The sequence below is a fragment of the Rhododendron vialii genome, chromosome 6a (assembly GCF_030253575.1).
Source record: "Rhododendron vialii isolate Sample 1 chromosome 6a, ASM3025357v1".
In the NCBI taxonomy this organism is placed as follows: domain Eukaryota; kingdom Viridiplantae; phylum Streptophyta; class Magnoliopsida; order Ericales; family Ericaceae; genus Rhododendron; species Rhododendron vialii.
In genome coordinates, this window is record NC_080562.1 from 3,897,961 (window position 1) to 3,914,848 (window position 16,888).

General features: G+C 38.4%; 2 protein-coding genes and 1 non-coding gene across 3 annotated transcripts; all 3 read left to right on the forward strand.

Moving 5' to 3' along the window:
- The first annotated feature begins 959 nt into the window (after positions 1-959).
- On the forward strand, positions 960-6,282 carry LOC131331007 (proteasome subunit alpha type-1-B-like). Its single transcript, XM_058364805.1, has 2 exons — positions 960-1,421; positions 5,581-6,282. Exons 1-2 carry the CDS (start codon positions 1,071-1,073, stop codon positions 6,043-6,045), a joined length of 816 nt encoding a protein of 271 aa, XP_058220788.1. The 5' UTR covers positions 960-1,070; the 3' UTR covers positions 6,046-6,282.
- A 2,750-nt stretch (positions 6,283-9,032) lies between these two features.
- LOC131331633 (small nucleolar RNA snoR100) lies at positions 9,033-9,140 on the forward strand. The gene has a single exon (XR_009201442.1). It is a non-coding gene; the product is annotated as a small nucleolar RNA snoR100 (small nucleolar RNA).
- A 6,243-nt stretch (positions 9,141-15,383) lies between these two features.
- On the forward strand, positions 15,384-16,243 carry LOC131331010 (uncharacterized). Its single transcript, XM_058364806.1, has 2 exons — positions 15,384-15,628; positions 15,723-16,243. The coding sequence occupies exons 1-2, from the start codon at positions 15,517-15,519 to the stop codon at positions 15,890-15,892; spliced, it is 282 nt and encodes a 93-aa protein (XP_058220789.1). The 5' UTR covers positions 15,384-15,516; the 3' UTR covers positions 15,893-16,243.
- The last annotated feature ends 645 nt before the right edge of the window (positions 16,244-16,888 follow it).

The following is a 16,888-nucleotide window of genomic DNA, read 5'->3' on the forward strand; positions in this document are numbered from 1 at the left end:
TAAATTTGAATAATTAATCAAGCATTTTACATTATTATAGTCATTGTTTTCCCTTCTCTTCAAGGTGTAATTTTTCAAATAGAGGACTCCGAGAGATATCTAATCCATCATACTAGAGGGGGAAAAAAAACATGACTCTTTTCAATTTTTCTAAGAAATAAACTCAATTTGGTTTACTCATTGATCATTCTTTAAAGATTTCATCTATTTTTTTCTACTACTACATTCTGATGAAACATAATTATCACTAATAAAATAAGAAGGGAAAAAAGAAGAAGAAGAAGGTTAAAGTCTTGTATTTTTTAACGAAATGAAGGTGGTGTAAAAAATTCTTTAACCTTTTTTTTTTATTTTTCCTTCTTATTTTATTAGTGATAATTATGTTTCATCAGAATGTACTAGTAGAAAAAAATAGATGAAATCTTTAAAGAATGATCAATGAGTAAACCAAATTGAGTTTATTTCTTAGAAAAATTGAAAAGAGCCATGTTTTTTTCCCCCTCTAGTATGATGGATTAGATATCTCTCTGAGTACTCTATTTGAAAAATTACACCTTGAAGAGAAGGGAAAACAATGACTATAATAATGTAAAATGCTTGATTAATTATTCAAATTTAACAAAAGTTTGTATAATTGAGTCTAATTTGATGTTAAAATTATCTTATATAAACAGTGAAATGTTACTTTTAATATTTGAGAAACTCCAATTAAAGTACAAAAAAGAAGAAAATGACTTGATTGTTTAGTTTAGTAACATTCAAGGGCATTTTAGTCAATTAATAACAAAAACTAGCGGTGTTGGTGTGGATTTAACGGAATGGGGGAATCTGAACAATAGTTTGTAAAGTAAGGGAGGTCAGTGCAATTATTAGAACCTCAGGGGAGGTTCCTGCATTTGTCAGAAACCTCAGGGGAGGTCAGTGAAATTTATCCTTTTCTTTTCTTTTTCCCTTCACTCTGTCTTGAAGGAAAAGAAAAGCCCCTTCTTCTCCTGCTAAATAAACACACAGAGACACAGAGACACAAGCAGAGAGGGGAGAGAGAGAGAGAGTAGAGGAGAGAGAGAAAGATGTTCAGGAACCAGTACGACACGGACGTAACAACATGGAGCCCACAGGGGCGCTTGTTCCAGGTGGAGTACGCGATGGAGGCGGTGAAGCAGGGATCGGCCGCGATCGGGCTCCGATCCAAGACCCACGTGGTGCTTGCCAGCGTCAACAAGGCCCAGTCCGAGCTCTCCTCCCACCAGAAGAAGATCTTCAAGGCCGATGACCACATCGGCGTCGCCATCGCCGGACTCACCGCCGACGGCCGCGTCCTCTCCCGCTACATGAGGTCCGAGTGCATCAATTATAGCTACACCTATGAGTCGCCTCTCCCCGTCGGCCGCCTCGTCGTCCAGCTCGCTGACAAGGCCCAGGTCCCTAACCCTAACCCTAACCCTAACCCTAGTTTTTATCTCTCTCAGTATTATTAGATTGGATGCATGTTTGTGTATGCGTTGTGTGTAATTATTGCTTGAGTTGATGGATCGTGTTATAGGATTAGGGTTTTAGATTAGTAGATTTAGACCATCTCCAGCCCTTACTCAAATGCTTAATTTGTGTAAACATTTGAGCAAAAGATTAATTTGGTATGGAGTACTCAAGTGGACAAACCAAATGTAAGCATAAATTTGAGTAAAAGTTTTAGTAAGTGCATAATTGTAAATTGTGGAAGGCAAAATAAGCCTTCAAAAAATTGAGTCTTTGTTGATTTGGTAAATTTTTTTGAGTAAAATTCTATCTTGTATGAGTTTGAGTCAAGGATTGGGGGTGGCCGTCTCATTGTTCAGCTTGCTGACAAGGCCCAGATGCCCCTCCCAAACCCTAACCATAATCCTAATCTCTATTTCTCTCTGTCCCTCTAGTAGATTGTATATATGTATTTTGTATCTATTTTGTGTTATTATTGTTTGTTCTGATGGATAGCGTGCAGTAGGTTTAGGGTTATAGCTTAGTACATTACGGATAATGTTGTCAGTGTTCTAAATGGCGGCCTAGGCGCCAAGATTTCACCCTTGGCGGCTCGTTCGGCGGAGCTTGATGGAACTTGGCGGAGCTTAATTGCCTTAAAAATATTTAAAAAAAATATTTAAAAAAAAAAAACTCCGAATTGCTCGGCGGCGGGTCGTCGCCCAACTAGCGCCGAGTGCCATTTAGAACACTTTTACTACCCCCTTGGTTCCATAAAAGATTGTCCGGTCTGCAAAACAAGAACTTTTGAAAAGTACATTTTTGTCACGAAAAAGTTCAATTTTTTTTGACAAATTGAAAAAACTCATTGATATGTAGTTACTAGTGGCAAAAAGTTTGATTTTTTTGACAATTTCGGATTATTTTTAAGTTCTCGTTTTACGGATTGGACAATTTTTTTGGGACGGGAAGAAATTCAGTTCTTCAGTTAATGTCTGGTATTTCTGTTTGCTCATTTGCATCATCTTGACTGTGGGGCCATGGTTGAGGCAAGCGAAGTGTTGAGATGGGTAGTTTTTGATAGTAGTTTTATTCTGATATGTCTGAATAACAGCCTGCACAGCTCTTGAAGACAATTTAAGAGTTTATTTGCTCCCACAAAAGCGTGCACAACCTTTAAGAGCCAAAAAACTAGTCACTGACTCACTGGGATTTGGAAAATGATAGTGGCAATCCCATCTTTCTCAGTCTTTTGAGTAGTATGAATCAAATCACCATGGCAATGGAGTTATATACTTTCCAATATGCAAAGCAGTTGCATAATATTTTGGGTTTCTCCAGCTTTCTTGTCCCGGACCTTTCTTGGTGAACCTGCTTTTCTTGATCACCCCGATTGTGGGCTTTGTTGGAAACTGGGAGGCATGTGTCCTTTGCCACCGCATCAGAACAATGTCTTTGACATTGATGTTCTCCTAGGATATTCTTCCCTTTAGCATTCGATCTGGTTGAAAAATACTTAGAAGTTAGAAACCTGCTTTACAGAGAAACAACTTTTTGTTTTGGTCGAATGCGTGTTATTTATGCCCCTTTTTCCTGCCTCCTTGGCTTGGGAATTGATTTGGCACTCGCAACTACTCCTCCATGTAGAGGGCTCCTTGGAAGCATGCTCCACACTGTAAAGGGGCTCTTTCCTCGTATTGGATCTTGGGCAAGAAATGGATTGAAGCAAGTGGGACTACCGACAAGTGTCTTCAGTGATTTATTTGAGGCGATTGGAACACCAATGTTTACATAAACTCAATTGAGGATAGAAGAATTATCTAGAGGAAGGATCGACATAGCCAATCCTTGTTAAGTTGAGTTCTTTTTTGGTAAGTTAGTTGCGTATCAAGGTTGTAGGTACCAGATCGTACTGGCTGGTAGCTGGTATGGTTCAGTCGGTCCGGTACGTATGGTTTTGTTGAAAATCCGGTATTTTCTACTGCTGGATTAGTTCCGGTGGTTTTCTGGTGATCCTCGGCAGATCACGGTGGTGCACCGGTTTTGAACAGTTTCCGGTCATTTTTGAGGGGTACTGGTTGCTGATCGATCTCTTCGGCAGAGAAGAAAAATACGTCCCTGGCAGGATGAGCACTGTCTAAAGCTGTGAAAGGACAGTTTAGCCTGCTAGAGTAGGCTTTAGTCTGCAAGTAGGTCATTAAGCTGTCATAGTTTTATTTTAAAGGATTTAAATAAGAACTCAAGTCTTTTTTGCCTTTCTTATGTAGTAAATTTTATTATTGGAATCTAAACTTGTTAGTTGCGTTTAATTTGTACGTACTACAAAAGGATATGGCCTAAATATGGTATTGATTATTAGATACTTGGATTTATAAGTGTAAGTGTATTTATTACATGTATTAATATGAAAACAAAATATAGATGATGTAGATACAAGATACAATATATATGCCATTAAATCCGAAATGGTACCCGAATTTTACCGGTATCGGTGCATACCGTACCAATAACAAAAATGTTACCATAACTGGTACCGTATTCAGAACTTGTTGGTTATTTCTTTCTAAGACTTGTCCAATATTTCTTTTAAACTGGACTTGGGGTAGGGCTTCAAGGCCTTAAGCAAAGTGCTTCTAATTAAACTTCTTGGGCTTTGCTCTCGACTTCCATCCTCTTGTTTGTCCTCCTTGTTACCTAGCCTTCTTTCCTAGACTTTAGTATGTGTGACACACGTGGTGCTGTAAAATGTGTGAAGCTTTGAAGGTCCTATTATGCTTGGATGGACTGGTTATGTCTCTTCCTCTGTTCTCTGAATATATCCATGTTGGTTTGAGTTCAAGATGGGAACTCTGCACGTTTCGAACTCTGTTAGCGTAGTTTCCAAAATCCTTTTCATTTGCCTGTTACTTCAAGTTTTGTGAAACATCCATCAGTGTTAAAGCTGCCATTACATTTATGGAACTTGTTTAAGTGTTCCGGGGCATTGAACAACAATGATATTAGTATTGTAAGATTGGCAGTCGATGTTGAGATGTTCCGGGTCTTGAAACTCCAAGGACCAATAATGTTCCCCTCCATACCTTGCACTATATACTCCTTCCGTCTTATTTTGTTTGTCCATCATGTTTCCAACTTTCTTAGAAAACATGCAATTAGTGCATTGGAGTTCATATCTGAAGGCACTGTTTCAACATTGCCTCTGGATAGGACTGGGACCAGGGAGCGAACTGGATAGGACTGGTCACTGGTTCAACTACCGTTGAACTGGAAATGAACTGTAATGTCAAAACTATGTGAAAAATATATTAATAGTATAAATGCAACGACCCACTCCATCTTTGTACAATATTGTCCGCTTTGGAGCAATAGAGGGCTTTGGTGAGACAGACTCACTGGCCAGTCACGATATTAACGGATTTGGGTCGTGACAATAAAAACTAGAATATAAAGGAATGCGTATGGAAAAAGATTGGAATGTGCATCTCTCATTATTTGAAGCGACTCTGGGCTATTGTTCAAGAGAGATGCAGTGTGCAACTGTGCATTTTTTGTTCTAATCTCACATCAGTGGGAAATAAAACTTGGTAGCAAGTCCTACATTTATAAAACCATAACAAGGATGAAAAAAGTGAAGGATAGCTAGCTGACTGTTTGCGCTGCTGGGGCGTGTCAATTTGTCAACCAGCCCTCAATTCACAGCTTTTAAGCATTAGAGCGGCAGCTGCAAAGTTTTTTGTTGACATTATCAAAGATTAGTTGAAGTTCTCCTTCCGTATGACTGTTTACACGGGTTGCCGGTTTAACCGTCTAATTTCAGCGGGTTACATTAAAGAAGCCGTTTTTTGAAATGCAACGTCTTTTTGGTTAGTCTGGACCGGTAGGTGACCCGGTCAAAGGTCCAACCGGTTAAACCAGCAGGTCTGCTCTGGTTTTTAACATATTGGAGGAAACACCAAATAAGCAGTGCGTATTACTTGGGTGCTCCTCAATTTTAACTTCTGGGTCACAGAATTTGGCATCTTCTTACTTTTCCATTACTATATCGTTACTATATGGTACATTCAGAACATTTCTTCAAATAGGGGATGAGACACTGGAAAATGGAAAATTTTCATCTTTTTGCAGGTCTGTACCCAACGCTCATGGAAACGGCCGTATGGGGTTGGTTTGCTTGTAGCTGGCTTGGATGAATCTGGGGCCCATCTCTACTACAATTGCCCAAGTGGAAACTATTTCGAATATCAAGCTTTTGCCATTGGCTCCCGCTCACAAGCTGCGAAGACATACATGGAACGCAGGTTTGAGAGCTTCGTTAGCTCTACGCGTGAAGATCTGCTTAAGGATGCCCTTTTTGCATTAAGGGAAACTCTACAGGGAGAAAAGCTTAAAAGCTCCATATGCACAGTTGCTGTTGTAGGAGTGGGAGAGGCTTTCCATATATTGGATAACGAAACAGTACAAGCGTTGATTGATGCGTTTGAGATAGTTGGGGAAGAAGTTCCTGCTGCTGAAGAAGGTGGCGCCGCTGATGAACCTGCTGTTGACCAAAGTGCCCCTGCTGAAGAGGGTGCGGCTCCAATGGATATTTGAGGGTGCAAGATTTGTCAGCAGACTTTCTATTCTTGTTCCTTGACAAGGTTGTTAAGACATTTGCAGAATGAGGTAGTGCAATGTGGATGGTGCCATGGGCGATATGATTTCTTGTTGGATATGTTATTTATTATGCAATTTGTCTTTCCCATCAGTATTAGTGCAGACATTTTAAAGCTTGCCTTTGTTGAACCCAATTTTACTTTGGATATAATTAACCGATTCGCTTGGTTGGAACCGCCTGGTTTATGTGATACATTTTGAGATCTTTGTTTGTGTTTGCCTATGGAGGAATATGTCAACCAGACATGATTTGCCAACCATGGTTTTCCAAAGTTGGAAATCGAAATGATGCCTGGTTTGCCAACCATAGTTTTTCAAAGTTGTAAATCGAAATGACAGAGTTGTAGGCTCGGCAGTCAGGTTGTGCACCACACTGATGATACTTTTGACCGAAGAGTCTTGTGGAATTTGAACCTTGGGTTGGCCTATGATGCAATTTTACATTCAACCTGTTCACAACTCTTGCAAAGAATTGTTTCCACCAAGATGGTGGTGGTGGTCTTGCATACTCAACCATTCGTAACTGCTGGGAGCTAATCATTTAGTTTGATGGAGCATAATTTAACTGTGGAAGCTTTGCAAAGGCACTACTTGATAAACGAGCCAAATATTGGATTGTTCAAGCTTTGGTTTCAAAGCTGAGTTGAGTATGCTGACAATCTTCAGCAATAACCTGTTGCAATCCGTGTTCGACTTTAGGAGCGCTAAAAGTTGGAGGGATTTAAAACTTTTTAAGGGGGCCATGTCTCCTCAGAAAGTTGGTTTCAATTTCTATTATTGTCCTTTAACTCACTTTTAAAATAATTTAAAACATTTATGAGGATAAGTTTTGGAAGGCTAAACATTTTTTCCTTTGACTTTTAAAAAAGGACTAGACATCCAAAAATGTATTAAGAGACCAACAAAATGGGATGGAGGGAGTATATGTATATGTTAGGATATCAAACAAAGAAAATATAATTTTCACTTAAATGGGTAAGTATATTTCAACGAATAATTTATGATATTTTAATTTGGGATAGTTCATTTCCCTCAAGGTTTTTGGGATTTTCTAGTCTACGGGTTTTTGTTTTACTTGCGGATTATAATTAATGCTATGAAATTCATTCATCTCATCTAGTTTGTGGGGCATATTTTAAGGATGGTTGGGGATAGTGGGGTGGTGCTGTGGTGGTTATGATAGGTGGTTTTTAATTCAATATAGTATTATTTTGCCCATAACAGTTATTTAGCGACACATTACAACTTATTGTAAATACTTGAAGGGGTAAAAACATAAATCACTTACATGCCTTCGAAACCTGGGTGACACCAAAAACAACTAATCCCTCTATGTATCAGATGGAATAGATTAGCCCAACAATTCATTCATCAGTTGTTGAGTGAACATGCTGGAAATTGTTATGCGAAATGAATGGTAAATATGTTTTACATTTAGCCTTACAATTTACAGAACAAAAAGTACCTTATTCACATATCTATTGAAAGGCGATCATACAGATATTTGGAGAACCTATAGTTTTTTGTTTGTTCTATCAGGTGAACAGTTCAGATCATAATTTTGGATTCGAGACGTGGACAAAAATTGAGATTACGGAGTGGAGTTGATCACCTAATCTATTCTATCTAATACACAAAGGGAATAGTTGTTTGTTGGTGTGCCCTAGGTTTTGAGGGCATGTAAGTGATCTCTATTATTGCCCCTTCAAAAATTAAGTATTTGTATTTACAATTGGTTTTAATGTGTCACTAAATAAATATTATGGGCAAAGAATTATAAGTTTATTAACTTACAGTTCTTTGCATGTTCTACAAAGTGAACGGACTCAGCAATTGGGGGAAGAAAACCAGGAGGTGATGGTGAATACAAGTATTAGTGAATGCAATCATGGTTCTGTTATTGAAAGTTCAATCTTGGAGGAAGCTTTCTTACTTCTAGAGCCTGGAGGTCAAGACAAAATTGACACAATTGACGTTTTGGACCGAAACAGAAACCTTCCTAATGGAATTTGGCCCATGAATCTCGAATTTTTGTTTGCCACAAACACTTCCATTACCATTTACCACCCATAAATAACAAAAAACAAATGAAAAAAAAAAATTAAACCTCGTATTTCAAAATGACTAATACACATAACAAGAGACTAATCAAATAGAAAACAGTAGTAAGACTATCTTCCCTAAACACCAAATCTAGCACAAAATCATAGACCTAGTATTTCCCTTATCCTCAGAACTTGATCACAACACCCCAAAATTTGTTTTTTATATTTTGCCGCCAAATTCCAGAGACCCACCATCCCTCTCCCTCAGGCCTCAACAATTAATAAACAACTTTTTTCTATTATTTTCAACAAAAAAATATCCCGAAAAAACCGCTCCTACCTCCACGTGGATCCGTGACGTCACAGAAAACCCCTAGTCAAAAAGACTTCTTTTTGAACCACACTTGTATGGATGGGACCAGGGGTCTAGTGGCGGCGGCCGCCACGACAATACAAGAATTTTAGAAAATACAATTATTATATGTGAAAAAAAAATTTATCCCCAACTTATATAGTCTCGTCACTGCTAGATTTTTTTTCTTATTTTTTTATTATATACTAGTCATAAATTTTCTATTTTTTTTCAATAAAAGAGACCCAAAAAAGTATTCTAAAACTAAATCCAATGGGCTAAAGCGAAATAATATAAATGATGATGTGTAATTAAGAAAAAAAAACTCCACATTAATTCTAACCCTAAAATAACTTAACCTAAAAAATTAAGGTAATTTAATTATAATGCCACTCCCCAAATTTATAATGTCACTCTCAAAAAGGAGTGCGGTTATCAATTTGAAAAATCCATATAGGGATTTGGGGAGTGACATTATAAATTTGAGGAGTGACATTATCTTTGTTGATACTGATGCTCTTAACTATCAATGAAGGAAGCATGGTAATGTGCACATAAATTGAATTGGGTCTCTAGGCATGCCCTCTCTGATGCCATTTGGTTTTGATTTTGGGACATGGTTCCGCAGCAAAACACATATAGGAGGGCTATTGTTTAAGTGCTATTTTGAGATCAACCACTTTGTACATATTGCCAAAAGTTAGGTCTCTCTCCAATCCTCTCTCGCTCATACCCCCAATGATTGGAAATTACATGGGCTCTGTTGTTGTTGTTGTTGGAGTGGCATTATCGATGCCCAAAATTAAAATTAGTCTTTTTTCATACTCCATGTGCAAATGAAAAACATCATTTACCATACTTTTTATTATGTTATTTTAAATTTTTTTTGGAGCCGATGACTATTAATATTGTAATGCATCTTTTTATTTTTTTAGTATACATTTCACTACTGCTAGGTTAAAATCCTGGTTGGTTCCGTCCCTACTTGTATCCCATTGGTCTTCTTCTCCTATTTTTTTTTTCTCTCCACTCTGGGTTCCCCTGAGTAGGGTAATACATAATTTCTTATTTTAATTCAAACTAGGTAATTCATAGCTATATATATTGCCTACCTGGAAAAATTCGGATTAGAACCTGACTAGGGTTTTGCTGTGTTTTTTTTTCTTCACTCAATGAAGTAGTGTACATCCATGTAAGTAGTATAGCAGAGCCTTATTGCCATGGCAGATAAGCTTCAGAGCAATATTTTTTCTGGGTGGCTTTCCCTAGACTCCAACCAACAAGATGCGGACAATTGGGGTGATTGGAGAGAAGACAACTACAACACACAACAAAGGTATTCCTCCAAGATTGCACCATGCTCTGTCTTCGTGATCATGTTTGGCTCTCTGTTTTCTTCCCCAATTATTTTCCATGAACAAGTCTTCAATGTATTCAAATATAGCGGCAGTCACAAAATCATCCAAAACAAAATTTCTTCGAGAGCTTCTTGCAAGCGTCCATCTTCAGTGTTGATGAGTTCACCCTCCTCTGTCTTTGTGATCATCTTTGGCTCTCTGTTTCCTTTCCCAATCGCTGTCTCCAAGAATTCATTTTCCATGAATAAGTCTTCGATGTATTCAAATACAGAAAATAGTTTTGAACCCGAAATGTGGAAAAAAATTGAGAGTATGAAGGGATAGGGTATGGAGAGGAGCTGATACCATTCGACAAATTTGTAAATATTTTGTTTTCCTATTCATACTACTCGCTATGTTGGTGTTGAACCTACTGAAAAAAAAAACTTGAGAATATTGTTGGTGCTTTTGAAAAATGTAATAGTCTAATAATTCATGTTCCAGCCTAGCTTAATTTCACCATCCATGAATTATGGGTGAAAAACTTCACTTAGCAGCAGCTATTTTGGTGTTTTGAACCTACTCAACAAAAAAAAAAAAAAAGTGAGAATATTGTTGGTCCTTTTGAAAAATGTAATAGTCTCATAATTCATGTTTCAGCCTAGCTTAATTTCACCATCCATGGATTATGGGCGGAAAACTTCACTTAGCAGCAATTGAAAACTTCTCTTCAATTGTAAGTATTTTCACAATATTCAATATTCTTTTCATCTTTCAGAAATCTCAGACGAAGAAGTTTCTTCATTCAAGTGATGCTTTAAGTATTCTTTTCATCTCTTCAATTGTCAACTGTTGTTAATACAGCAGTTGACAACCAAATTGTTTCCCATAATTTCATGTGATGCTTTAGTTTCTTCATTCTTCTACTTGAGAGAGAGAGAGAGAGAGAGAGAGAGAGAGAGAGAGAGAGAGAGAGAGAGAGAGAGAGAGAGAGAGGTGGCTCCTCTTACTAACATCAATATGTCATGATTTATGAGACTATCACATTTTTCAAAAAGACCAACATGAGAGTAGTATGAATGGGAAAACAAAACATTTACACATTTGTCGAACAAAATATGCTCCTCTCCACAACTCATCCCTCCATACTCTCACTTTTTATCCACATCTCGGGTTTAACACTATTTTCGAACCGTGCACCTTGTAGCATGCGCAAAGAACTATACATACCAAATATCAATATGATTGAACACGGTGTAAATTGTTATGCAAAAGGTCGAATGATCTTTTCATGTCTAAGGTTTCTTTAAGTGGTCCTTTCGGGTGGTACAGTCAAGGTTTTGGACGTAAAAAGGGCCATAAAAATCGAATCTGTGGCCTTTGAAGAATAACTTGCAATGTTCTTGGCCAAGTTTATACATTGCATAAATGTCATAAAAGCGTTCGACTTTGACTATGATATACTACTTATCCTAGTTTAAGCTGAAGTGGGTTAGATCTAGGCCTGAAATCCTTGAGCCCATTTGGATGGTAGATGTTAGAGCCCTCTGATTACAGCCAAGCAAGCCCAATCCGGATGAATGTTGGGCCAACAGGTCCTGTGGTTTGGACAGGTTGAATTTTTGATTTTTTTTTTCTTCAAAATATGCGAGTTGTGGACCGACCTTGGTCTCATTTGATTCTAATTTTTGTTCATTTTGTAAGATCCGCCAAGAGGATTATCCATAGACATTGGGCTTCTAAAAGGGCCGGCCTCTAAAAACTCCATTTATTTATGTATCACCTTGTAATTGGTTTTCAAGAATGATGGCATCGCTTTGAGCTGATTAAGAGCAGCATAGTCTAACTAGGTAACATACTAAATAAATTGATCCAGTTATTGATAGCCGCCTAATCAATCCACCTTTCACTGAAGTAAGGAAATCATATTCTAGAATTTGGATTTTTTGTCGAGAAAATGTGGGATCCGGATCCTCTCCGCATGTTTTCCTCCCCACATCTATCACACCTTCTCACCAAAATATGCCACCTCATTAATGAATTGGATGGACGGCCCAGATTAAATTCACTAACTTACACGACGTCGTTTCTTTATTTCCTCCAAACGGAAGCTTAACAGTCTCGGTTTTCTCTATTCCCTAACCAAAGAAAAATTATCCCCTGCATTGAATCTGATGAAACCATATCTCTCTCTCTCTCTCTCTCTCTCTCTCTCTCTCAACCCATTTCCACACCACCACCACCGACCCAGCCCCGCCACCCGCCATTGAAGGCACCTCCTTCCTTTCTTCCCGACTTAGTATCTGATACGCAAATAGGGAAAATGGAACCTTGAAATTAAAATCTCCAAATTCTTCTTCATTTCCTTGACCTCCAAGTACACAGTGGGAGAAATTCCATAAAATAACTTCTGTTCATGTTGACTGCAACATCAAGTTTAGGAATCTCTACAGCTCCTACAAACATTATTTTAGTTCTCAAAATGGAGAAATTTCATTTCCTTCTTGAATTTTTCCCATCGATTTTACACGACATTAATTTTGGAAAGCCCTAGTTTGAAAAAGAAGAAGCTATACTCTAAGATTTGGGGGTTTTCGAAAAAATGTTCGTAAACTGATTTTAACCAATTTTGGAAACTAGCAGCAATCTAGAGAAGAAATTAGGGAAATGAGTTATTACTTGACTTCATTCAAAGGTTTTGGTTCGAGATTTTTGCCTTGAGTTTCTTTTAGCTTGGCTCGAAGTTAGAGAGAGAGAGGGGAAGGAGGTGGCGGGTTGCGTATGTGGTGGGCTGGAAATGGGCTGAGAGAGAGAGAGAGAGAGAGAGAGAGAGAGAGTTGGTTTCATCAGATTCAATGTAGGGGATAATTTTTCTTTGGTTAGGGAATGGAAAAAACCGAGACCGTTAGCTTTCGTTTGGAGGAAATAAAGAAATGACGTGCAATTGGTCAGTCATTGCCTCTCATTTGTGGAAGGTCTTGGGTTCGAGCCCCACAGAGGGCAGGCTCTTTAGGGGACCAGGGCTATGGATAGCTTCTGGTCTTTCCGTGCTAACTCTAACACTCCCACTAACCCCCGCTGATGTATATCGCCGTGGCAAAAAATAAAAGAAAAAAGAAAAAAAAAAAGTCAGTGAATTTGATCTAGGCTATCCATCCAATTCATTAATGAGGTGGCATGTTTTGGTGAGAAGGTGTGGTAGATGTGGAGAGGAAAACATACGAAGAGGATCCGGATCAGAAAATGTGATCTAATTATATGACTACTAATGTCCAATCAATTTTTTTCCGTACAAAAGCCTTTTTCTTTGAAAAGGACTTTCAGGATTCATGGAGAAGAAGCTGATTCTGGTTTCTGACATCCATTAAAGAACCTTTTATCTCCTCCAAAAGTACCATTGACAACGTATACATGATAATACTAAGCCTAACACCACCACAGTAGGAACTAACAGCACGTTTGGCGGGCAGAGAAGGGAGGGGATAAAGACTTGGGGGAATCAGTGGATAAGCTAATCCGGGTCAACTCTAATCCGGTGTTTGGCTCCCCTCTTCATACCCGAAGTGCTTTCAGGCAGATAAGCCACGGCCCCTGCAAAGATTTTACTAATAAATTCATCCTGTTGAGTATGCAGACAACCTTTAGCAATGGTCTAGCCCGGAGGCGTGGGGTGCGGATTGCAGCGAAAATGGTATTTTCACTTTTGGCAGGGGCAATTTGTGGCCATTGGCCTTACCTGTTTATAACATAGTTGCGTTGTAATTAGGGTGAAGAGAGTTTAAGACAAAACACGAAAGGAGGCGAGAGAAGAGAATTTAAGAGAAAACATGAGAGGAGGTGAGAGAAAACTGTTCTCGTAGAGAGAAGACTCGAACCCCATTGATTCTTTGATTATAGTGGACTGGTGTGGCTCCCGTAATTTTTTCTCGCATTGAGATTTTCTACGCATATCTGTGTGTTCTTTCTCTTTCTGATCTTTCGCACTATTTATATTTGCTTTGTGATTTTTGTGACTTTACTTTCCAAGATCCATAAGGGCATTGTGTGTTGAACGTGGAGTTCGATTCCTAACAAATCCAATCTCAAACCATCTTTAATCGAGCCAATCTCAAGTAATTTGAATTTTCTAAATATCATAAATTGAACATGCCACAAATTGATATTTGACAAGCTTTTAACGGGTGGGACACAAGCTCAACTTCGATTAGCTTAGTTTGTTCATCACCTGAACTGCCTCTCAATTTCCATCTGCCCAATAAAAGCCCGCAGTAATCCTCTTTCTAAGGATACATAGCAACTCCATGCATCAAGATTTTTGCTTGGAAAATTTTCATTTATCACAAGCCTAAGTAAAATAAAATTTGTACAATAGGAAAAAATTGAATATATGTATTTCTAGTCACATGGATGAGTCAGATTCAGTTTTGAACAAACAAACTTAAGATTCTGCCAACGTTCATTAGATTCATATCCTTCTAATTTATTAGAAGAGATTGACTTATTCACAGGAGCCAACCTATTCACGGACCCGTGCGATCACATCCGTTTGTTCTAGTAATCAATGGTTGAAGTCTGTTTTTTAAATTTTGACCGATAATAGAGTATCTATGACCGCGAATAGATTGTTTTTAATCCGGATCGTCCAAAACACTTTTGGACGGCCGAGATTGAGCTCCGTAAATCTATTTACGGAGCCTCCTCTTAATAGAAACAGACCAATTTATTTTGGGAGAAAAACTAGTACTTGCTTTGGTTTTCTAAAACGAAATGGTGTTTCAGAGCTGTCTATAGCTTGTACCAACCAACATTCCCACTCAATGCTTATCAGCCATTTCCAAGAGCTGATGTGGCCAGTCCAATTCCTGTGCTGGAAGATTCTTGTACATCTTGTAACTAAATGATTTGTGGTAGTTGCTTCAAATGGGTCTATGTGGTAAATCTCATTCCGTGAACTGGCCCGGATACCTGAATGAGTTATCGTAAAAGTTAGCTATCGTCAATCTCGTTTTCTCTTGAACCTTTTCAAAGCAAAGATTCATTGAAGTTGTTGTGAGACATGGCTCGTATATTTGGGAAGAAAAGGATACAACCCGCCAATTCCCGTTTAGACACCAATCAGCCGGGGCATCCCGATGCACTCTGGCTGCATGTAGACGCGATTTATCTACGTAACGTGCATTCATTTTAGAGTCTCAGTTGTGTTTTGTGAGAGAAACACTTGGGAATGAAGATGAACGATTGAGAAGGTGACGCTAGAGTGTTATAATCCTTTTTGTTACAATCTCGTGTGTTCGAATCACGTATGTCTTGTGTTCTTTCGTTCGATTATTATTGCTTGTTTATAAGTTTCATCCGTACTGGTTGTGGCGTGCTATTAATCTAGCTTACCAATTACAAAATTGGTAAACCTACTCTCGAACAACCGATTTGAAAATTCCCACATCATTGTCCAATTTCGGACTTTGTTTAAACTAATCAATTTATATATATACTATCAATATATATATACACAAAATTAAATAAAAAAAACTGGTGAAGCAATTAACCAAGCACGAAACATAAAAAGGTCTTCCCCTCCTACCATCTGGTCAAGTTCCAAAAAAACAAAGACCCTCTCAAGCTCAACCAAGCACTCGAAATTCTCTCTCTCTGGCTTGCTTTTGTTCTGCAACAAATGAACGGGAGAACAACAGTTTTGATATTGTTCTTCTGGGCTGTGCTCACCATTGTCACTCCCATGCTAGTTCGGATGTCGGCTTCGGCAAAACCCACGTTTCATTTCAATGGTATGTACGTGACATCGCTTGCGGATATTCATTTACCGTAGGTATCTGTTTGTTGTAATCCTCATGGAAATTTGGTTCTTTTCATCGTTTGCAGGTGAGGAAACCGAAGGATCCAAGGCTGGAAAGGGATTGTTGTCCAGAAGAGCACTTGTAGCCGCGGCACCACCGCCGCCACCACCGCCACCTCTGCCTCTTGCACCAGCACCAGAGCCATCACCGAAAATCAAACCGCGGCTTGCGATCAATAAGATTGTGGAAAGATGAAGAATGGTGCATGTTTGGTCGCAATTTATAAGTAGTGTAGTGAGGTCACATACTTCAACCCTTTTTTACTGTCACTTTTGTTCACACAAAAGGGTGAGAAATAATGAGAAACAGGTGAGACTTGGAGAGGAAGAGGACTCTACGATCTGCCATGGTTAGTTTCTCACCAAGTTTCACCTTTTTTTCAAATGAGGAACAAAACTGTGTATATTTGAAGCTTTTATAAAAAGAAATTTGCTATCGATCGAACCTGTACGTATCTCAAATGTTGCATTCCTTTCTTACTGTTTCGGAACCAAGTTTTTCCATTGCTTTCAAAGTCTACATGAATTAGGAAGCAGTATTTATTGACATTCACGTCGCACTTGCATGTCTGTTTTTAGAACGGTCAAAGGGAGCAACACTACGTGTTCTGAACAACAACATGAGGGTGCATGATAAAACAAAATCGGGTGGTTCTTTTCTATCTTCTTTTTTTTTTTTTGTTGTACTATTTGCTTTCTTTTCTCATCTAGTTTACCAACCGGACTAAAAGAATGCCAGAAAACACCACGATTCACAATCATTGAATCTTTTGTTGATCAATAATTGCATATGAAGTGCACATCAGGCAAAACAAATAGTTGACTTCTTGATGCCTGCCAGATCAATTTATGGTATTTTTCTGTGTCTTATGGTTGAACAGAACAGCATTGGAAGCAACACACATTCTGGGCTTTCACACTCTTAATTACCCCGTGGAACTTAGAAATCAAGTAACAGAGTGTTAGGCACGGATGAGATTCAACGTTTCGATGGAGCAATGTTGACTTTTGAATTTATTCCCGCACGTTTGTGCATTATTGAATGCTCGTAAATTGAAGTAATAGGACAACGAAATTATAGTAGGATGCTAAAAGTCGACATCCCGTGACGAACTTAATTTATAAATTGAGCTAAAGCCTAGAAAGTGACCACAAACTACTGTAGTAGGCTTAGCATAGATGAATTTTGCAC

Excerpts from the sequence above, each read along its gene's own strand:
- LOC131331010 (XM_058364806.1), top strand. The coding sequence starts at position 15,517 with ATGAACGGGAGAACAACAGTTTTGATATTGTTCTTCTGGGCTGTGCTC. Across the intron at positions 15,629-15,722 it reads ACCCACGTTTCATTTCAATG|GTGAGGAAACCGAAGGATCC; the intron begins GTATGTACGTGA and ends CATCGTTTGCAG.
- LOC131331007 (XM_058364805.1), top strand. The coding sequence starts at position 1,071 with ATGTTCAGGAACCAGTACGACACGGACGTAACAACATGGAGCCCACAG. Across the intron at positions 1,422-5,580 it reads AGCTCGCTGACAAGGCCCAG|GTCTGTACCCAACGCTCATG; the intron begins GTCCCTAACCCT and ends ATCTTTTTGCAG.